Genomic DNA, 24,394 nt, shown 5'->3' with positions numbered 1-24,394 from the left:
GGAAGGTTAGTAGATAGAATTCTACTGATATCTTTGATCGACCTGATTAGGAGAAACCACTTCATGAGCATGTTTGTTTATATCTTACTGTGTTTAAGAGAAAATCTACCACCAATACAGGACCAAGAACTAGACACAGTGCCAATAGCACAATTCTTTACCATGTGTATGTCTGGTGTGAACTGTGCTAATCATAAAGGAAAGAGCTCCTTATCATTTCCTGTCTCCCTTATTTCTTTACGTTCCTCAGAGTCAACATTCACTTACTAAACAGGACTGCCTTCCTAAACTGCTTCCTGACACTGCTATAAATTACCTAAACAGGTGAGTTTTAAAAGAGGCCTTGTACTATTATTGCTGTTTCCTGTAAAAATGAGTGCATATAGACTGCTAAACACACCAAGAGAGAAAAAGGCAAGATAATCCCCACTGCAAAAAGCTTAAAGAAGAAAGAAGCTCCTACTGTCAGCTTAGTTACTTAAAATGTTTTTCTGCTACTACTAAAGCCTTGTCACACAACCATGGCTAAGTAAAATATTAATGTAAACTTCCTTTTATCAACATTTTCATATGAAGAAACTATTGTACATCTTTTCTTGGCCTTACGAAGCCAATCTTTCCAAAAAACATACTGGTACCTACATGTCTCATTAAACTGTAAATGCCTGCTGCTTCTCCTCACAGCAGTTGTTAACATCAAGATATTTTATACTGTGACTGAGGTACAGATATAACTACAAAAAAGGAGCAGAATTTTTACTTTGTCTAAATGCATCTCATCCCATCTTGATTAAATAATTTAATTAAGTGTAACAGGACACATCATGTAATTCTTCTTGTACTGTCCAGCTGTGAAATTTAAGTACTGTGGAATTCCAAACTATAGATTTTGGTGTGGTATTCAATAGCTGTTGCAGAAATGTATTTCAGAATTGTTGTTGTTGTTAGTGTTATTGTATTTCGTCTGTATTTATGGCTGCAAAGATTTTTAACAACAAAGGAAAAGCAAACATAGCTTATAATTATTATTACTTTGTATTTTGTCTATATTTGTGTGTGCAAAGATGATTTCTAACCAAGAAACCAAGGGAAAACTAACTTTGTGTTAGACAGTCACCAGCATGGGTTTTGAGACAAAGTTTAATAATCCTTAATTCCTATACTGAATTACCTAATATTTCAGTGTTTACAGAGGTAATATTCAATTTTTTCATTTTAATATTTTAGTCTAGTATTCAAATTGTGCATTTATACTACTGTTATTACATATAATTAATTATGCATCTAAGACCCTTCCTAACTGCTAAAATCAATTTTTTTTTCGTGTGTGAAATTCTTCCTCAGTGAACAGTGCAACAGTACCCTGACAAAATCCCGTATTTCCAACATAAAAGTAACTAAATAAACTACTGAAACTGCCTCAGATCCTACTGTGCTAGCAGTACGCAATAGAAATTCAGTCTCCATGTGGAAATTGCATCCAAATTATTTCTGGTCTTTTGGTAATGTAACTTTTTATGCACTAGCTCCTTCTCTTCTTTCCATCATATGTGGGTAATGGTTACAAGTCTAACTGTAATTATGATTTTACAGGTCTATTTGTTAGCATAAGCCTGTGAATCACAAATCACAAAGGGGAAAGGAGTCTTCCCAGAGAAGTAGCAAGGGAAAACAGCTACGTTTTTCCTCTTCTCGGCTTTCTTCTCTGGGACAAGCTCAAATTACACTCCAGAGGAAAAGATTTGTTCTGTGTCATCTTTGGAAGAAGCAAGGATTAGGATCCACCTCTTTGGTAGTGCCAGTGTGTACCAGTCATGTTCTGAGGCAAAACTGTAACCGCTTCCCACCTGCTGATCAGCATTTAGACACAGCAATGAGTCTACTGATAAAAAGCAATACAGTATAGGTGCAAAAGCATGAAAGAAAAAAAATAAAACAAAAAAAATGCTGCCATATCAGCCTCCTAGTAATGCATCTCCACAGCAGTACTAGCAGCAGGAATCCCTTTGCCTCACTGGCAGCAGCTGGGTAGCTTTGCTCACCTCACAGGAAAGCAGTTCCTATGGGGAGCATGTGTGTTTGCAGATGGCTACAGCTCCAGGAATAACTAAAGACCTGGAGAGCCCAGAGGATCTTTTATAATTATTTAAATGACAGTGTAATATTATTTCTTCTCTTTTTTTTCCCTTCTATTTTGAATTTACTTATTTTATAGAGATAAAGCCTAAACCAAATGAATATCATTAAACTAACATCAATTTCTCCAGATCCTGGCTGACATTCTAACTAACCACATGCTTTAAAGTATCCAAGAAATTAATGTAGCCCAGCTCCATCAATGACAGCAACATAACTCCTTGCCTATTGGCAGAGTAATAAATATATTGTCACAGCTTCACAAAAATATTTCCACATGCTGAAATTCTGAGAAAATGAACCAAACTCAAATGAAGTACAAGCTCTCCCATTCTGTAAAGCAGTGAATTCTATCCAGTATGCAGTGTGACCTTGTGGTGTAACCCCATGTCAAAGAGCCAGATGCACATAAACACGTGAATGGTAATGTCCCAGATATAAATGAAACCAGTAAGTGAATACAAAACTAAACAACAGACTGAAGTGGTCACATCACACAACAGTGCCTGAATTGTGGACCTAAGGAAGACTAGCTTTTGAAACACACACTGTAAGCTTCCTCTCACCCACCAGCCAACATACAGAACATAACTTCAAATAACAACCTGCAACATCTTCTAAAATATTGAAATATGAGAAACACAACACGATGTTATTGTTCTGTCAGTTACAGAATAGTTGAGGTTGAAGATGCCTGCCCCAGACTGTCTGCCCCTGCTCAAGCAGGGTCACCCTCAGCAGGTTGCTCGGGCTTGCAACCAGTCAAGGTCTGAGTACTTCCAAGGCTGTTCTCTGCACAGCATATTCCAATGAACAAACACCCTTACAGAAAGAAAGTGTTTTCTTAAGCACACTGTTACATGGAACAGCAACTTACACTGAAAAGTTAAGGCAAACTGAAACACAAATCTTGCTTAGTGAACATTCTACAGGAAGTTTTCATCAAGACACATTTGATTATGATGTACTTGCAAAAAAAAATGAAGGGAGCCTGATAAGACAGAAAATGATGAAGGCGTGACAGTTATATATTATCACTCAGAAAACAGCCACAGACTGGGGAGAAGCTGAAGCCACCTCCAAAACAGATCTATCAAACAACTGGGAAAAACAAAAATTATGCTGTCTGTAATGGAGATGAAATTTCCATTACAGTCACATGAACAAAACCCACTTTCTCATCACAGGATGCAGTACTGGAAAATACAGCAGAAGAAATCATGGTCTCCTTTTAACATCTGTAGTAATTAGATTTATGTGAACAATGAGGAGAGTGAATATAAGAATGACCAATAAGTAGTGTAAAGGGTACAGTCTGTTCTTCTTCCAAGTAACAGGAAGACTAGGGAATCTGAGTGGTTATGCTCAAACTTTGCTCTTGGAAATTTTAGAATCATCCCTTATTGCTGAATCAGGCCCATACAAACACATCCATCCACACAGTTACTGCTCCCTACTGCATTTAGCACATTTCTATTCAGCTGAACAAAGGATTATTCTGAATTTAATTAAAGTTATTACTGTTTGCTACAGGACTTGCTTACTAACTAAAAGAAAAAAGACCTCTTTTCAAAAGAAATAATATGAAAAAAATAAACAAAGCTTCCAGCCTTGAGAGTTGGGAAATGAGAAAGGCAATAATTAAATGATGACAGCAGATAAGAGAGCTACTGCATTCACACTTACCTTGATACCAAAAGTGAAGACTGTCATGATAATTTTAAATATGAGTGCTAAACACAACTGCCATATAGCTGAATAGACTCCAGTGCCTGCTGGGCGGTCAGGAATATCATCTACAATTTTGCTTGCGTTCATATCATTTCTGTAGTCACACAGCGAGGAGGATTCCAATGGCCCACAGTCTGTGAAGAGCTCCTTAATAAGCTCACTGGTGTTCAGCCTTGTGTATGGATTAGGAAATGCAATCACAGCTGTTATTGCTGCAACAATAATAACCTCCAGGACAGGATACTTCCCAAATTTTGTAGATTTGCGTCGACGACACCATGCAATATTTGCTCGGATGAAAAATGCTCCCCAGAGCCCACCAAATACTCCCAGAAGAATAAAAGGAAGCAGTTCAAAAAGGTACCAAGGAGTGTGATATTCCACATAAAAAAGGACTAGGCGGCTATTACCAAAAGGATTGATGGACCTTAGAACAAATGCAGCTACTAAAGCAGCAAAAAACGATCTCCATAAAGTTTTCAGTGGGAAATAGTAACTGACCTGCAAAAGACAATACATGAGAATTATTAGTGATTCAATGAAAGGCTTCTGCATGTGTTAGAATACTGCTGCTCACATGGTATAAGCTAAAAAAGCTGCTCTGCTTTGTGTCTCTTACTAGCCTTCATGAGAATCAGTGTGTACTAGCTGTACTCTCACATTTCCTGCTAATATTTTCATCTCCTTTCAACCTCTATTGAAAGGTTTATGTGTTATTTTTAAGATGTATGATTAAAACTAACAAAAAAAATTAAAAAGCCTCAAAACAGAACATGCAATTTCATTTTTTAAGCCCCACATAGCCTGATTTGAATTTTAAGACAGTTTTCTTCTTCATTTTCTGGCAACAGAGGAAGTCCTCAAAATACCCTAACAACATAACAAAATTACACATGAAAGAAGTATCTTCCCTACTTTTCAATTCAGAGATTTTTAGGGCTTTAATTGTCTTTAAAAATAACAATGATAGAAGTAACATTCTTACATATTTTGAAAATTACAATTAAAACTAATTTAGTATAAAACATTTTTGGAGAAGAGAATTTCCTAGCTTAGGAGGTAATTTTTACAGTATATTTACCCTTTTAATAATTATCCTATTTTTGTTAATTTTTGTTAATTAATTGTGTTTAGTGTCTGAAGCTTTAAGTATTGGTTAAAAACTTGGTTTACAAAACTGTCCAATAAGTCTTGAAAGCCTTTTTCAAAAATTAAGAGCCCCATATTTTTTTTCCAGAATAAACTCCTAGACTGAAAAGCTGCTGTGTCCCTATCTGTATGTAAACTGTAGTTATTAACAGACTTGGCCCTTTTCCACAATAAAATAACTGAGAATAAAGTAAGGCTGACATTCATTTAAAAAAAAATATATCTTCAGGAGTTCGCTGGTAACAGGACTCTTGGCTTTGAAATATGGGTCAAAAAATAATTTCCTTCTTAGGAGAGACTCCATAGCTTAAAGGAGTCAGAAATTATTTAAAGTAAAACAGATTTTTTCAAACATTTATTCTTCAATGCCATCTCTTGACATACCTCCTCCAGACTGAAAAGGACTCCACCAATTGGGGCACCAAAGGCTACAGAAACTCCTGCTGCTGAGGCAGCTGACAACACCTGGAAAACAATAAAGGGGAGGGGTCTGTCACAGTCTATGTTGTAAATATGAACAACAAAATCTCGCTATAGCTATAAGCCAAGTTTGCTCATGATAGGGCAGAGCAGGTGCATGGCAGAGCAGATCTTCCCCCTGCAGCCCTGGCAAGAGCCATGGCCTGTGAGCAGGAGCCCAAGCAGGAGCAGGTTTCTGGCAAGCACTGCAGGGTGTGGGTGAACCAGGCTGGGCAGCCCTGAATGGCCGCACCCTGCGGAAAGGACCCATGCTGAAGATATTTGTGATGGGTGGGGGCCCACCCTGGAGCAGAGAAAGAGTATCAAGAGGAAGGAGCAGCAGAGACACAGCATTCCCTTGTGCCACTTTGGGATAGAAGAGTTAGGAGTGAAACTGAGCCTTTCTAGAAGGGACAGTGGGGGCAAGATACATTCAGCTTTGTTTTCATTTCTCGTCAGTCTACTGTGGGCAGTCAAGGAACTTTCCTCAGGTCTGGTCTGTTATGGCAACTGGTGAGCAATCTCCCAGTCCTCATCTTGACCTCTGAGCTTTTCATCTTACTCTCTCCTGGTGTCCTGCCAACTCAGAGGGGTGAGAGAACTGCTTGGCCAGCACCAAGTCTAACCCACCACACTCGTTAACAACAGCGAACTGGAACAGGGCACAGAACACTGCTGTCACCAGGAACACTTTGGTCATGGGTTCAGATACTCTGCTGTCCTCACCACTGAAGACACCCATCAATTACCAAAGTTTAGAGACAAGCACAGAAAGAATTTAAATAAAACCAAATGGTCTCTGAAGAGGAGACCATTCCGGAGTGGAGACCAAACTGACTCTGTCATAGAAATTATTTACCTGTCAGAATGCTGGGGATAATACATTGTTTTTAACATAATAAATAACAATTGATAATCACTAAACATTGTCCAAGAGAACAAAGATCACCTTTTAAACAAATCAATGTAAATGCACCAATATTCAATATATTCTAGAAATGATTTTTCAATAACTTACCTCTCTTTTTTTAGCTTCATTTGTACTGTATTTTGGAAAGAGGTAGGAAAAAATATTGCCACAGCAGCAGGCAACATGTACCAAAGGACCCTCTTTTCCTAAACTTAAACCTGATGCAACAGCCAAGACTAAAGTAATTGTTTTTATCATCAAAGTCCACTTCCCCAAGTAACCTCTGATAATGAAGCCACTCAAAATAGTTTTTATCTGGAAGAAATAAAAAAATGTGTTACTGCATTCTTCAGTTTTCAGAAAATAATTCATCCTTTAATTTTAGCTGCAGAACTTCAATGCCAGCAGTTTCAAATGACTAATTTTGTCACACTTTAAAACACGTATCATTCAGATTGCCACACTAGGTCTCTCTGCCTGCCAGAAGCTTTTCATTTGCAACTTACTCTAAAACACTGGGTAATAACATACAACTACAGTACAAATTACATTTAGTAGAAAATTAATCTGCAGCAGCTTCTTAAGATTGGATGAATCAGTTTATGATGTAAATTATGTAAAAAGGCAGAAAATTTCTAAAGGAAAAATTAATCTGCAAAAACCACACTCAAGATCAATCTATTTTAGCAATTACCCCAACTTGCACCAATATCACCCCTGTTTTCTCTTTGTGTTTTACCATCACTACATAAAAATCAACAGTAGATTTCTTCACATAAAGATGGAAAAGATCACCCTATGTGCACCAGAAAAATCTGTCACTTGCCAAAGGTATTACTGTGCTTAAAAATGCTATATTATAAGCCTGGAAAATATGCCCATGCAGAGTAAATAATATACAGCTACCATATCACAACATGTCCATAAATAGGATGTACATTAAACAATGGGCAGCTGTGTCTAGAAAGTAAACACAGCTAGATTTGAAAACCAATTTAAGATGAAATTTCTTCTGGAATAATGGCACAGAACTACTCCAGGCTTAAACAGAGGTGGATAAAAAATATTTACAGAAAAACTGAAGAAGTGAGACTGACCAGATTGATTTGACTTTGGATTTTTCTCTCCCATTTTGTGGACAGTAGCAGACAGCAATTGCAAACAGTGAGTTTTTCAGGATAATACACATTTCATATTGTGACTGTTCATTGGTTTGTGCTAGTTAAGGCAGCTAAAGGCATTGCAACAAAAGATTGATTGCTCTATCAAAATTGTGTCAATGTATCACTGCTCTCTTATCACCATAGGGAGGGCGTGGACGACGCGAGGTTTGAAATCATTCTTCAGAAGCACACTAATCCAAACGGGTCCTTAAAAAGTGGTCCCAACAGAAGTAAAATCTACTAACTCAGGCGATTCTTTTAAGTTTGGGGTATTTTCTCAGAAACAATTAGCAAAATTACCATGTTTGCAGTTTGAATATTGTATTAATATATTTCTTCAAAGACACAGGGTGCTTCCTCTTGCCTTTCCCCTGACCCACTAAGGCAGCAGTAATCTACACATTAATATGAAACATCTATTCTATATATATATATATATATATATTTTAGTTAGACCTCACCTCAGGTATCCCTGAGCCACAGGCGTAGGGAGCAAATACCTTCACCAGAGAAACTGCTAAGAAGGCAAAGCTCAAAGCCCAGAAAATGTACATGATGTAGTTCATTATGTATGAACCTGGACCCTAAAAGCAAACACAAAATGTCAGAAAACAGGTTTGACATAAGAGCAAAATCACTACTTAAAATAATCCAGAAGTACTTCTGCTGCAAGTACATTAATACACATATTTTGAGGCACAGTAATTATTGCCAAGAGAGAGTTTTGTTTGAAAAGCATGAAGTCATGACACTTGCACATTAGCACAGACTTATAAAAGGTAGAAACTGTTCTAACACTTCCTCTTGAAAAGAAAAAATAAACATTGAACATGTATATTTTTAATAGCTAACAGCTGCTAAAATCTAGTGAATATTGAGTAAATCTTCCTTATTTTAAAAATGTGATAGAAAAAAATCAAGCAAATCTATTCTTAGTTATCAGAGAATACCATAGATGGATATTTACATACAGCTATTATCAGGAATAGAAATTCTTGTGCTATCAACAGCTCTATATTCTCATAACTTCCTTACATTTGCAATACTCCAAGCTCCCTTGCAATTCATGAAATACACATTTATTACACTATAGTCTAGTAATCAATTCAAATGCTGCAAAATGGCACAGACAGTACAACCTAAATTCATGTTTAGAATCCTAACTTTAAGACCATTATTTTTTTTCCCTACTCAGCCAAGCTGTTGAACAAGACCATCAAAGAATACTCACTTCTGCTTGCCCGATTATTAGCTCTGCCCATGTTTTCCACTGCGGACATTTATCTCTCTCTTCAAATGTGGTCTCATTTGAACCCCAACAACACTGCTCATGGTTAAACCACAAAGCACTAAGGCAAATGCCTTCCTTCAAGTCAGTCATCCAGTCAGCAGCTATGTCAATTAATCCTGCCAATGCCCCTGTTGTAGAAACAGCTTTGTATTAATGTTCTGGTAAAAAGAAATAACACACTCGGCTAAAATGAAGGAATGTGCTTGTATTAACTGAAGTATTAGGTATTAACTTAATTAAATGAATATTTAATATACTACTGATTTCCAGGATTTTCCAGGATTATATCCTGGTTTTTGTTATGGTAAAACTAATATTTGCTGAAGAGTTAAGTACTTTGCATATTTCCCAAGTTACATGGGATTTTTTTTGCCTTTTTTTTTCTGTATACCACAGTTCTCCAACAGTCCACTGAAACCAAGGAGTTAAAAGTAGAAAGTGAACTGTTACTTTTTTGTGATGAAGCAGTTATACAGCATCAAGCCTGCTGGAAAGAGATGGGATTCACCTGTCTAAAAGGTGGAAAAGGATTCTAGTCTATGTGTCGTCAAGTCAAAGCAGTACTTCAGTAGAACAGAATTTCAACCAAATTAAAACAGGTAAACATAAGATCTCCTTGTGACTGAACTCAAGGTTGTACCATTTAAGATCCACTAGACATAGAAGGCATCTGAGACTGAAAAACCTACCAGTGTGCAAGAATGAATTTGCTCACTGTGTTACTCAGAAACAGAATAAAGGAATTGTAATAAACAGCAGCTTAAGGGGTTGAAAACACTACACTGCATGTTCCCACTGAAATCATCATAAACAATTTCCAGTGATTATACAGATTACACACTTCTGGTTTGTGCATCCAGAAGTATATAAACATGCTACAAACTTTGCATATATATTAATTTATATGTGATTTGTGAAAGTGATTATGCATATACCTAAGCAGTAATTATACTGTAACCATGCTTTTTAATAAGCACAGCCTTACTCCACAACTAACTTTGCTAACATTTAATCTAAAATGTCTAAATGTCTATTTGAAGTACTTATTTTGAAAAACTGCGCACAAAGTTTGTGACCGTTCCTTACTGCAAGTTTCAGTCACTTCAGACTATACCAACAGAAAAAGCAGCAGCACTGCCTGACCACGGGGCCACAAACTATTGGATGGTTTTAGCTGTAAAATCCATTCTAAAATACAATAACAATGAAAGAGAGAATTCAAGTCTAAGTCAACAAACTCTACCTGTTAAAGTCAGTATTTTCTGTGGAAGAACCTCTGTAAAGGTACAACATAAACATACAGCTAAAATTCACTAGTCCATAAATACATGGTTTACAGGGAAGTGTGCTTGCCAAAACTACACATATACCAGAGCTACTTTTACAATCAACACTTCCACAAGAAATGCTACAGGTAAAATCCAAAATTTTACAGAAAGGGAAAACATAAATCTCAGTCACAGGATTAAAGAACATTGATACTTTAGTATGTGGAAGTTCAAAAACACTTGAGAAATTCTCTCTAAATTCAGTGAGGATTTTGGTTCCCATGTGATCAGTAAACCCTCAACTCAAAATGGTGAAGCTTGTCAATCGAGATAGTCAACTTTTTTCTTCCCTTATAGAACTGCCGTAGTAGACTGAACCAGCTCTTAGCTGGGTTGGTGGAGAACAAAGGAAAAACACAACAACTATACTTGCTGACAAATAAGAAAAGAATCCTTTGTGTTTTCATTTACCTGATGCCAAACCAGTTAATGTGACTACCAACCATCCTGACCATGCATCGTACAAACTTTTTGTCATCTCCCATGCTGATTCTTTCTTCTTGCTGTTAATCTGCAAAGAGAAATCAGTATGTAGAGTTGTATGTATTTCAGTAATATGAATAATGAAACTAAAGGAAGTATGATATACAAATTGCATGATGCAAGCAAATAAACTCTCTCTTGACACCACAAGTGTTCTGCTTGTATTTAGTGCTTCACATAGATAAATCAGCTTAATTATTCAGACATCAAGCAACTGACAGAGAAACATATATTTGCTTAATTTAAAGAACTAAAATCCAGGAAATACATTATTAGGATAATTAAATACCTTCTGTGGCATACACCTAAACAGGTAATTTTAATATTATTTCCCTCCTATACATTAAATATTTTTGAACTTCAATTGAACTGTCAGCATACTAATAATAAGCTATTTCATATGATTCAAATTCCAAAATTTCTACTTCAAATATAAACAACTTTATGTTTAGACTAAAAAACACATATAAGTAAAATAAAATAAAAAACTGGATAATTACCCTAAAGTACTTCTAGACAACTATTATTGTACTGAAAAAGTTGCTATTCTTATTTTATCCTTATTTACTCTGCACATTTAGCTGCAGTGGCAGAGACACTTGTGTCAGTACAAACGCAATATACATCATGCTTCACTTTTCTGTACCAGTACCACCAAAACCACTATTGTACTATTACAATTACATCTACACTGGAAAATAGCCTTAAATACACTAGGATGAAAAAAAATGCAGAACTTTAAAAAAGGTATTTGGGTGACAGGGACCTATTCCCTCTCTATTAAATTACTGCTTCTTTTTGAAGTTATAATAATGCTGCAAGACTGCAGGTATCCAACTAAGCAGTGCTTTTAAAACAGTATTCAAGTAGTTTAAACTGATGTAACTATGTACATATTTAAAGGACATGCATATATTTGTATGTGTTACAAAAATCAGACCTTAACTCCAACATCCAACCAAAAAGGTTTTATTAATCTCAAGTACCCGTCTATGCCTTTCTCTGTCTTTGCACTTCTCTCGAACCCAGTCAATGGTATGGAAGTCATCGTATGTTCCTACTCCAGGAATTGGCTCATCCAGAAGGTCCAGCAAATGTGTTGAACTGTTGATATTTCCTCCATTTGTCATTGTATAATGAGTTCCTGCAGCAGAGAAACAGAGGAATCAATTAATTTGGTGATAAATGAAGTATTCAAACTGTGTTCATAGCACAGAAATTTATGAACAAGTAATTAAGACACTTTCCATACTAAGCATATTGTATTGTCATTTAGGTACCCCAATGCTGCATGCCACTCCTCTTTACTGTAATTCAGCTGTAAGTTCAATTTGTGTATTAGTGACTTTGTGTTTCCAGTGGTTAAATAGAAATGTCCTAGTCAAATTATTGTTCTGTGTCCAGACTCCAGAAAAACTTGAATAGAAGCAAGTGGAAAAAAAGAGCAACTTTAACACACATTTAACTTGAAGTTTGTTTCAGTCTATGAACTACCAGAGGAAAACCTGTTTGTACAAAAACACAGCAAGGATGATTAGCTAGAAAGTTCACAGTACCTTCCTTTGTAATTTCTAAATATACATTCTATTGATTACCAATCTCCTACACATCTAAACCAAACCTAAAATACATTATTAACAGATTGTAAATGCATCTAAAAAGCAACAAGAAACCAAACAAATACTTTTGTATTTTGTTTTTACGTATTTTTTTCAGGTATATCACAGAGCAGTCTTTGGTAATGAAATTTTGGAAACATTTTATAAAGAAAATATCTTCTGCTAATTTGTCATCACCAGGTAGTTTCTTCACAAGCAGCTTGCAGAGCAACAGCCCCAGGAATATTTACTGCACTGATCAGAATAAGAAGAGCAAGAGGGGAGTACTGAGAAGTTTTCCATTTTCAAAAGTGATAAAATAAAGTTTTCACTTTTTTTAAGCTTTCAAATGTCATAAATTCTGTAATATATCAGGTTTTTTTTCTTAGTCCTCACTTGTTTGACTAAAAACAAAATATTTTGCCCAACAATATACAGCACACCACAGGAATCTCTATTCATAAAGACAAAGGCTCAAGCTGACCAAGATTTTACCAGTTCGGACAGACACCAGAACTCATTTCAGTGTAGACTGACACTGGGATTTTTAGACAAGTGGGGGTTTTTTTAACCTGGGGTGGGTTTTTTTGGGTTGTTTTTGTGGTTTGTTTGTTTGTTTATTTCCAGGCTTCTTTAATTGAGCTTCTTGGTATTGTCATTAGAAATTTCCAACTAACCAAAAACCAAAACTAACAAACAAATAGCTGTCAAAGGACCTACCTGTAAACTTCCAAATGCTAGAAATGCTGAATTCACCAGCCCAAGCCCTCATAATAACTCACAATTACATTTACACATAAGTAAAATGTGCCTTTTGTGAATTCTAAGATCAAGAAGAAGTAGTGTGACACCTGGCAGTACACTGTGACCAAAGTGGTGCCTCAGTCATCCATTGCTTAAGAGGTCATGTTGATGCCTACTGTAACATAGTGCTTGCTCAGACATTTTGTCAGTGGTAAAAGACAAAACAAGAAAATAATACAAAATTCATATTAAGACAAAATGCAATTATAATTTTCAAGATACACAAACAACTATTATTATTTATTCTATAAAGATTTTTTAAAAAGTACAGAAAACAATGCAAATGTAGCAGACGGTTCTCCAATAACACCAATATTGTTCTCTTATGTGAGCCTGGCTGCCATCTTTACCTTAATACCTTGTTCCCCAGTCTATGCCATACTAAATTCCCCCTCATCTATTTCCCATAGCTAAGCCCTGCAAATCTCTTCCCAAAGCTGCTGCCAGTCTCTCTTAAGGCAGATGTAAAGAAGCATTACCTATGCTTCCATTAATAAAAGGCTAACAACAATTTAAATCAGGTTTGCTAATAGAGGTGATTGTGAAAACCTTGCTTTAGGATAAGGAATTCAATTTCCTTGCCACTTCCAATTCTCCTAACTAAAAGTCTAAAATACATGCCTGGATAGCTGAAAAGGCAAGGTGATCTTGCGGAAGAGATACTAACAAAATTCACAGTGTGGTAACTAGTTTAGCTCTCAGAACTAAGACAGTAACAGAATACATTATTAAAGTATTATTTTTACATGAAATCAGCTTCCTCTGGCAAAGCAAGGGGACATAAATTAACCTCACCCACAGCTTAATTATTAATCTCCTACAAAGCTCCAATGTATTGACACAGTTTCCTGAACCTGAGTGAGCAGGGCTGGGCAAAAGCTTGTCATTGCTCTGGAGGAGTTGGTTTTATGCCCTGCTATAAACGAAGCAGTACCTAACTACAAGGAGCATGCAATCCTATGCCACAGAAGGCAAAGGAAAGTTGAGAGTTATAAATTAATCACAAACAGTAAAGATTATTTTATGCATATCACAAGGTGCTAAATTGGAATTCCCACCAGGGGATTATCAGAGATGCTATCATCAGAGATGGCACTACACTAATTGCACCTGACCCACAGCAGAACTACAAATGATGATGGGCATTGTCTAGATACAGTAAAAATCCCACTGAAACTATGTCACATTCCTACTTTGCCAACAGCTGCTGGCACACCAAATACTGGAATATAAGTGATATTTGTATGATGGGGAAGAGACACAGAAGAAGATAAGAAGCTGAAGAGGAGGTTTTGTTGAATACAGAGCTGCCACGAGTGCCTGATGCAACAACTGAATAGCTGTAATCTTGCACCAAGTGAAAAAACAGGCAGCAGTGAGTGTGGCAGCAAGGCTTCCTCAGAGGACCATGAAGAGGACACCTCTACAAAATCTGCTGCTCAGTATCTACGATACAGATCTCTGAGATAACATTCTCCTGCTAGCATTATGATCTATGTAGTATACAACTATTCTAAAGTGGATGTTAGAGAAAGATACTTTTACTGGGACTCAACATTTTTCCAACCTTTCTACCCTTCCTTCTCCAGAATTTCACACAGCAAGATGCTCCTTCCAGCTATGAAGATAATGATTCTCATCAGCATAAATGCACAAATTCTCACTATCTACTCCCAGTTCCAAAGTCTCATTAAACGCAATGTTAAAACTCTCACCAGAACACAAATATTTCATCACAACATTCTAACATCAGGCAGGAGATCATCATTACCTAGATAAATTGTAGCACTTAGCAAACCTTCAGAAATATTTCCCCTTCCGTCCTCTCCCTCTTCCCCACTCCTGAAGTTTCAAGATGCTTTCACAGGCTACGTGCCTTTCACCACAACAGAAGCAGTTTTGGTCTTAAAAACCACAACAAGCACTTAGCATACAAGATGTATAGGTATAGCTTCCAGCTATGATAAGAGAACACTTCTAAAGTTTGTATGAGGACACCCAAGCCATTTTGGAGCCATAAAGAAAGTAAAGTCTTTTTGTTACATATGAGTTTGCTTAAGTTTTTAGGAGATTGGAAAGTAATGGTAAAAGTGTCATGCAGAACTTCAATTAGTACTGTTATTCCCAACTAACCCATGCTACTAGAGAGGGAAACAGTAGATTGATGTTCTCAGAGACTTAGCATAATTTGTAAGAATCCTTATAAAGCAAATACAGTCATTATACACTTTGCAAAAATAAGGCAAAATCACAGAATTCAAAGACCTTAAAGATCATCTAGCTCTTGGGCAAAGACACCTTTCACTAGACAGGTTGCTCAAAGTCCCATCCAACCTGGCCCTGAACACTTTCAGGCATGGGGCATCTACAGCTTATCTGATGGGCATCCTGTTTCAGTGCCTCACCACCATCACAGTAAGGAATTTCTTCCAGAATCTAATCTAAACCTCCTCTCCAAGTGAAGCCTTTCCCCCTCATCCTGTCACTACTTACCCTTATAAACAGTCTTTCTCCATCCTTCTGGTAGGCTCCTTTCAGGTACTGGAAGGCAAAAAATTACATCACCTCAAAATCTCTTTTCCAGGCTGAACAAGCCCAACCCTCTCAGCCTTTTCCCATAGGAGAGGTGCTCATCTTGGTGTCCCTGTGCTGGACTTGCTCCAACAGGTCAGTGTCCTTCCTGTGCTGGGGAAGGACAGCATTCTGCTCCTCCAGAGCAGAGGGGCAGAATCCCTCCCTGGCCCTGCTGCCCACCCTGCTTTGGATGCAGCCCAGGACATGTTTGGCTTTCCTGGCTGCAAGTGCACATGGCCAGGTCATGTCCAACTTCTCATCCAACAATACGCCATGGCACTTGGTCTTGTTAAACATCATGACATTCCCATGGGCTCACAACTGGAGCTTGTCCAGGCCCCTCTGGATGGTATCCCATCCTTCAGGAGTGTCAACAGCACCTCTCAGCTTGGTGTCATCTACAGATTTGCCAAGCATCACTCAATCCCTTCACCTATGTCATTAATGAAGATATTAAATAACACCAGTCTCACTATGGACCCCTGAGGGACACCATGTCACTTATCTCCATCTAGACTCTGAGCCATTTATACCCCTACCCTCTGGATGTCACCATCCAAGTAATTTCTTATCCATCTAGTGGCCTGTTCATGAAATCCATCTCTGAGCAGTTTAGAAAGAAGGAAGTTGTGGGGGCCCAAAGGCTTTACAGAAGCCCACACAAAGGATATCTGTAACCCTTCCCTTTTTCACTGATGGAATCACTTTCCCATAGAAGGCCACTGGGTTAGTCAGGCAGGAACCTTGGTGAAGCTGTGTGGCTGTCCTGAATCTCAACATGGAACTGCTGTGAGCTGCTGCAATCACAGACTGCAAGCTTATAGACAGCAGGCTTCTAGACAATAAAAGCAACATGCTTCTTCAGAAAAAGGAAATTCTCTTGGGGAGTCAGTCACTCTAAGTCTTAAATGAACTACCTTCTAGAAAGGCAGCTGACTTTTGTTATCCTTCCATGCATGTAATTCCAAGCCTTGAGCACAATCCTTTCTCAGCAATCAGCTCTGGTATTGCTGAAGAACTGTTTCAACTGAAGTTGTTAAAAAAAAAAGCGCAACATTAAAAGAAAAAAACTGTAATAATACTAAGGTTAGCAGTTAAACACTGTACTTTGGGACACCTGATGAGAATGAAGGACAAGAAAAACAAAAATGCTACACAAAAGAAACCAGAAGAAAAGTGGATTCCAACACCATTAAAAAAGATTTTATGTCTGAAGAAGTGAAGGATCTTTTTTTTTTTTTTAATTTTAATGAGAACATAAAAAATACAATCCAAAACAGCTTGAGAAGGTACTATGTCTGACAAAAAACCAACAGTCCTTTACCATGCTGCTCTCCTGCATTTCTCTTTGAACATGAAGTTATACTCAATGGCTGTTGGGTCGCAACACTGATGCAACTTCCTGCTTTGCCTAGCTAGTTTCTGCCAATGGAACCACTAGGTAAAAAAATTAGAGATTTTGCTATACTCACAGAACCTGCTTTATATATCAGGATTCCTCCCTGTCTTTTGTCCCTCGTTAAGGCAAGGAATATCTCTTCTTGCCTATTTTATAGGTGTGCCTCATACGAACGGTACTCAATCCTGATTGATGTTGGAACTACGATGAACATGACAGAAAGCTGATTTATGTAGGTTACACACAGCAATGTTGAGGCCGTGCACAGTATTTTTAAAAGCTGCCTCACCTCCTGCAGGAGTAATCCTATACCACTTTGTCTTTCTGCAACTCAGGAGATTTCTTTCAAATTTGAAAATAACCCTGGAACACATGCAGCTGATGAAAAATGTGGTTTTAAGTGAAAAAAAACTGGTAAGTTGATAGCTAATTTATTACACACAGGAAAGGGGTTTAACAACATACACGCTGCTCCTGATCCATGCATAACTGTTCAACAATCCTCCCCAACTCTTTCCTTGCAGGCTGTGTTCCTTCTTTTCTCATGAAAATGAGAAGAGAAACATTGAGATTTAAGACAAATGCTACATCCTGCATAGTCAAACGATGCACGACAGATTTTTCTATGGTAATCCATCACGTGATTATCTGAACAATTCCCCAGTATCACCTAGAGAACAAATCCCCACAGCTACACCCCCGCAAGAGAGCAAGGTACAGAACTGAGACATGAACAGGCTTCTCAAGAGGGGAGCTATCAGAGTGAACAAGGGAGCATAATCTTATGATAAAGCTTAAGACCCCTTCTATATGCTACACAGCACATGATACCCATCTTCTGAAGGCACATCACAAAATACACCATTGTCTCAAACTGAGCCTATATTGCCTTATTCCATTTTAAGAAATGAAACATGTCCCTCTTGGGACATAATTACACAGTAAGATTGAGCTGAACTAATTGACTGCTGGCACACAAAGAGTAGATCTTGCTACCCCTATTTCTCCCCTCTGCTCTTGGTCACACACTCCCACTCTCACCCTTGAATCAGCTCTGTCACCCTTGATCTGACTGCACAGTAAACCAACCCAACATGCTGATCCAACTAAGCAGACAAACTAACAACAACAAAAAAAAATCGGCCATTATAAAGAACTGGAATCAAGTTTCTGTGCTGCTGGAGAAGAAACAGAGCCAGTGCATGGGCAAAAACTGAGAAAATAGATGGGGAGCAACAAGTTCAGCCCCTTCTATAGCAACGAACTGTCAGACTAGTTATATGAAATACATAAACGCACCCTTGGGGTCTTGTTAGATTTTAATTATAACTTTCTGCTGGAAACAACTCAAAACTATAAATATTAATGTCCAGACATCATACAGTAACATTTATTTCACAGAGCTCAAAAATCCATAAGGTTTAGAAACATTCCAGAGTTGTGAAAACAACAACAGATAAACAATGCCAATACTGTATTCAATGGCAAAGCACTAACAGGACCTAATTTCTCAAAGGTATTTCTCTACAAGCTATGCAATTGTTAACTCTTACAGCAAGAATAGCTGGTGCTGCTCACCCATCCCTTTTTCAAAACAACGCACAACTACATAGCATTTGCCTCAGCTGCTGTTCTTATGGCTGACAGCAGTGCAACATATTTCCTTTGGGCTACTTCCAGCAGTGTGAAAAGAAGAAGGAAAAAATGAAATGCACTTCTGGGAGTGAAAATGAAGTTAGTCAGATTACAGTAAAGGCTGGAATAAGCTCCCCCTGACATGACCATCCAAATCTGCTGAGTGTTAAAATCAGCAGGGGCTGCAGCTTTCCAGAGGCCAGGTTCTAATCCAAGGCTTTGCTTCACCCGTGTGTCCTTGGGCATTAGGTGCCAAGGGGAGTGGAGGCAGGGAAGCACCCTGTGCGCAATGTACGCTGGAAGGATCACTTACGCTTGGAACAAAGAAGATTTGTATACACCAGGCATGTGTGAGTGCCTCAGCTTCCTTCTGTCGCCATTCAGACCTCAAAGTATGAGGCTTTCAATTAAAAAGACAAGAAACATCAGTTTACTTTAATTTGTCTGTAACCACTCAAAAAGAGTCATTAAGCACAATCTCCCTTTCCTGGCTAGAAGCAATTTTTACATTTCAGATCAGAAGCACAGCACAAAATGCCAGTGTTATTCACCACTGTTGATGATTACTGATCTTAAAGTCTTTGTAATCAATTAACACATTCCACTTGCAACTCTGAATTTTCAGCATGTCTCTTCAGTTAGCTCTTCTAACTGCATCAAAGGCATTCAAACAAAAACTGGCCTCTGCATTACAATCAAAATGCATATAAAATTGACACAACTATATATACACAAACAAAAAAAACAACAGCTGGAAAAAAATCTAATAAATGGGAAATAGGAAGATATAGATCAAGTTTTGAGGAACAAGGATAAGTTGTACTACTTACCAAAGTACTGCATGATAATATCCCCCCATTTCATCTGCTCCCAAATAGGTCTGGGTTTAAAAATAATCTTTTAAAAAGTAGGAGTGAAATCAAAGTTCAATACTAGCATCTCTAAGTTAAACCAAGACTCTTGAAGATTTGTGTCCACCACAAATGGACATAGGAAAAACAAAAAACAAAAAAAAACCCCTGAGCTTTGATTTTCACTTTAGGTGAAACAAACATTTCTATGTTTTTGGTTCTATGATGCAGAACCAAAAAAAAGATTTACTGCTATAGATGTCTTTTTTTTGTAGTCATAAAGGCAGATGGATTATGTTTATTTAATTATGTCTATGATGAATAGTGACTTCAGATATGAAAGTGAAAAGTTATTGAGATCCTCCCACTACTAAATTTACAACTTATATTTAAGATGAATAATGAGGAAGGAGATGAGAAAAATAGAAGGTATAAAAATATATAAAGTTAGAGAAAGAAAGCATTACAAAAGGGAAGTTATCTATGATGTAACAATGACCAAGGCCATCAGAGTGAGAATGCCAGAAATTTAGATAATTAGATTTCTAAGTGCCGCTGCTGCATTTCCATAAGAGCAACTTACTTGTGTGTTGTTTTAGAGGGTAAAGACAGGATTCAGCAAAATAAAGAATTCTGTTAACATGATTATGCCAATCAGAGCACATTCAGGCTGAAGGAGGGCATAATCTTGGTCTGTTTATTAGCTTTCTAATATCTCAAATAAAAATACATCAAAAATTATTTCCAAAATTGAGAAACACACTTCCCAGAGAACCTTACCAGTTATACAGCACATGCAAACAGACAACCTGTAACAACCTAAATGAACTGCATTTACATCTGATGGGACTTCATGTTAATCACCAAAGCCAAATATGCTAAACTCATAATTGAAAATCCTTATTCCTCTTTTATACAAGGAACCTAAAAACAAAGCACAGCAGAAATACAGCGCCATAATCACACTGAGTTTCTCCAAGTTAGGTTTTTTCTCCAAGTACTTAAAGTTAGAAAATGATAATAAACTTGACCACATTTTCTGTTGTGAGCATGTAATTAATCTAGAAAAATAATTTTTTAAGTCTCACTCTGCAACTAATAAAATTTCAGGGTCAAGCCCTAGCTCTGAGCATGTGTACACAACTTTCATACCCATTTATTTCAAAGGTCACACTGGTATTGACTTTTGACTTATTACCAATTCTTAAACATAAGAGGACCTTAACCAGAAATGCAGCCTAAAATGCCAAAGTTTTATCACTTAGGAGCATCTGAACTGGCTCAACATACACCTGACTCAAAGTCTTCCTAGGCTATTATTAGAAACTCTCTGCCCCACAGTTTACAGTAACAGGTGAGGCTCCAGGTGGCTGAGAGGTTTCCCCTGTTACTATCAGTATTTTCTAAGCAAGAGAAGTTTCACCTTCATGGATGGAGACTGGTGTATAATAAATGAAATAGTGACTTATTTTATCTCCTAAAAAATTTAGGTTTACAAAAACTAAGCCATCAGTACATCTGACGTGTTTTTTATACATGTAGTTTTCACATCTCCTGGCTACTGACTCGATCAGAGATTATTAGTGAAAGCAAATTTCATTAATTTTGCTTGAGGACTTCCAATTTCTTCAATCTAAGACACACTTATATATATGCAGAAAATAACCAGGAGTCAACAAAGCCTGCACCTACTAAAGATAAAGTTCTGCTTGATCTGGTATCTGGCCACTATACATGTTCTGCTGTTGCTCAGATTTCAAATTTTTAAAGTGGGGTAAAATTAATGCTTATTTAGGAATATTAAAAAGAGGGCCAGGGGTAAGAGAATCAGTGTGAGCATGTATGTGAATGGCTGGAAGACAAGCAAGATACTGATCATTCTGAATTTTCAAAAGGGTCAAGGTAGTAAAAATGATGCCAAGATAAATCGGAGGGCAACGCAAGTGATTTATTTACATATGTTGCAGTACATGGTTTGTTATATGAAAAATTCTTACAAAAATGTACATGCCAGTTAGTTGGGATATATGCAATCCTACATCAGAACTTTTAAACCCTTTCTGAGAAGTAGTATTTTTAACTCTTATTTAGTAGAGAATGGAGCAGAAGTGAACTGTGTTCCTGAATTTTTATTTGTGTGTCAGGGAGAATAAGTAGGTCTGGAACGATCAATTTAGTATCACATAAAGAGAAATATTAGGACAGCACAAGTCAAAGAAGCTCCTGGTAAGAAGTATTCAATAATATCTGTTTAGGTTTTTTTTTTTAAAGACAGTAGTAAGTAATCAACATAAAAATAAATACAATTAATAAATACATACTTTTTAAAATCTTTCCATTTGATGTTTCATAGTGTACTAGCACGGGGGAAAAAAAACATCTTAATGCAAGCTAACAGATCAGGCCTTTAATAATAATGTATTATAATACTTCATATTTCATCTCACTGATCATTAATGAAGGTCGTTAATTAAACCTCAAAGACCCCTGCTGATTTAAAAAGTCATTTCATAATTGCTGAGGTACAGCTACTTTGGGTGAGCCACTGCAGTCAATTAGTGCAACAAATGCTTTGATGTTACACAGCAGTTTTGCATTATGTGAACATTACACTGCAGGACATATGAGTTTTGAGTATGTGAATAAGGGGAAAAATCACCAGCCTCTAACAATTAATTCTGCTTTCTTGGAGTATTTTTACCCATGATCTCTGAGCTTGTATCACAATGCTGTGAAACCTACATGAGAGGAAAATAAAAATCTTGGTAGCACACAAAGTAATGTGAAGAATTTACTTTCAATTTCTGGTTTTGTCTGCTAGCATTTTGAGCTTTATTTTAATAGCTGAATCACAGTAACAGAGTACTGGGATCTTGTAAACCAGCAGGAAATAGTCACAAATTTTGCTTACATCTATTCAAACAAACTGGTCTGGAGTCATCTTCTTATGAGACATATTGTTGTGGTTTGATAAGCACTTGAAAAATTCAGAATTGCAAAAGATTTTGGTAACACTATTCAGGTTTTGGATTTTTTTTATCTTAACTCACTAGAGCAAGCCCAAAAAGCACAAGTAACATTTGTTTTGAAATACAGTATTAGAATATAAGAAGCACAAGCCCTAACAGAATTCAGTGGAACTGCAAAAAGGACAAGTCACAACTGGGAATTGTCTTGTTGGCCCCCAGCAGTGTCACCACAATGGAACCACCCAGCTGAACCCTCCACAGCCTTCATTACAGTATTTGCAAACATTACGTTTAACAGCAACCCACCAGTGTGGCACACACCATTTGCACTGCAAATATCTACTTTTTGTATTGTAAAAATCAACTAAAACCTGTCACTTTCCATAGAGCTGATCACATTTCAATGTCTAACTATAACTGCAGAGTCTGAAAGTGTCATGTTAGGACTGTTTTGCAGTTCTCATCTATCACAAATCCAAACTCACAGAATGGTTGAGGTTGGAAGTGATCTCTGGAGATTACCTTGTCCAAACCCCCTACTCAAGCAGGGCCAGCTGGAGCTGTTTTCCCAGGACCATGTCCACATGGCTTTTGAATATCTCTGAGGAAGGAAATCTCAAATCAGACCTGTTAGAGTGCTCAGCAAGAACCTGTCTGCAGATGTTCAGAGAACACCTCCCATGTTCGTGTTCGGTCTGTGCCCATTGCCTCTGGTCCTGTCACCAGGCACTGCTCACAAGGGCCTGTCTGCACCTCCTTTGCACCTTCCCTTCAGGTATTTATATTCAGCCTTGATAAGACCCCAAATTCACGTTTTGCAAATCTTTTAAGAAAACACTCGCCTCAATTTCTCAGAAGTGGCTCTAAAATCTGACTTGGGTAGTGTAAAATTTGCTTGTCTAAAATAAATTGTACTGGAACTTGTTGATGTTCTTAAGATATGCTGAAAAACATTCTAAGAACCATAAAAAGACAACAAATAACCTTTGATGTAAAGTACTAAAAAACAGATAAATTGTCAGATGAAAATAAATGAAAATAAATTTATTTACAGAAATAAGAGTTTGCATGGACATGCAAACCAATAAATTACATGGAGAGAAAAAAATCATTTTATGCAAATCATCTCTCTATTTTCAGCCTACCTCCTCTCTAATGCTTACGCCAGCAGCTATAAATGTTGATAACTTTCTAATTTTAGATTGCCCAATTTAAACAAAAGTAGGAATTCAATACATTTATTGTTTTAAATACCACATTGTGACCATCCAATCCAAACAAGAAAACTTAATTATATTCTCATAATTTGAAGGCATAACTTTTATTCCAGCTACAACTTCTCAGAACAAAATAAAATCTTTACAGAATGTATAATGCTTTGAATTTACAGTGAGAAACAAAATATAAGCTCAAAAGAGGTTGTTTTTTTTTTTTCCCCCCGAACACTGATAACACTTCGTTCTAGATCTGCTTCCTTACAAGCAACAGTGTAAAGAACCTCCCCTAAAGTACCAGGTCCTTATGAGTTCATCAATATTTGCTGAGCTGACACATGACCATTGCAGAGCTTTCCCTTGGCACAGCAAAGGCAGCAACAACCGGTCAAGTCTTAAAACCAGGTACGGAAACTTCAAAGCCAGACAAACACTGTTCCTATTCATGCTAGTGGAAGGCAGGTAAAAATTCTATTTAGTAACTCTAGCTAATTTGGTCATAGTCAAAGACAAGCACAGTTTTTGGAAGGTTTCTTTTTCTCCACGAGATGGCTTTATTGATTTAAAAAACCACACACATACACACAAAAACCCGGGAGGGAGCGAAAGGCAAGCCTGCCACATATCGAAGATGGAGTCACAGGGCGATGAGATGCGAAGCAGGACTGATCTGCCCGCAGAGAAAACAATCCCTGACAAC

The 24,394-nt window shown here is 37.2% G+C and overlaps 1 protein-coding gene across 8 annotated transcripts in view; it reads right to left on the bottom strand.

Moving 5' to 3' along the window:
• CLCN3 (chloride voltage-gated channel 3) overlaps positions 1–24,394 on the bottom strand; it is a 59,077-nt gene that overhangs the window by 11,130 nt on the left and 23,553 nt on the right. For 4 of the 8 annotated variants that reach the window (XM_074541240.1, XM_074541239.1, XM_074541244.1 and 1 more), the window contains 8 exons: positions 15,546–15,593; positions 11,637–11,794; positions 10,579–10,678; positions 8,780–8,967; positions 8,010–8,132; positions 6,494–6,700; positions 5,401–5,481; positions 3,823–4,368 (listed from right to left, as the gene is read on the bottom strand). In XM_074541240.1, coding sequence (XP_074397341.1) covers positions 3,823–4,368; positions 5,401–5,481; positions 6,494–6,700; positions 8,010–8,132; positions 8,780–8,967; positions 10,579–10,678; positions 11,637–11,794; positions 15,546–15,593 — 1,451 coding nt within the window. The remainder of the gene's footprint in view (positions 1–3,822; positions 4,369–5,400; positions 5,482–6,493; positions 6,701–8,009; positions 8,133–8,779; positions 8,968–10,578; positions 10,679–11,636; positions 11,795–15,545; positions 15,594–24,394) is intronic. The other 4 variants (XM_074541241.1, XM_074541245.1, XM_074541243.1 and 1 more) reach the window with 1 other exon arrangement.

Source organism: Zonotrichia albicollis, chromosome 5, assembly GCF_047830755.1.
Source record: "Zonotrichia albicollis isolate bZonAlb1 chromosome 5, bZonAlb1.hap1, whole genome shotgun sequence".
NCBI classification, from domain to species: Eukaryota; Metazoa; Chordata; class Aves; order Passeriformes; family Passerellidae; genus Zonotrichia; species Zonotrichia albicollis.
Note: the sequence above shows the minus strand (reverse complement) of the source record. Positions and strands in the feature narration are given on the sequence as shown.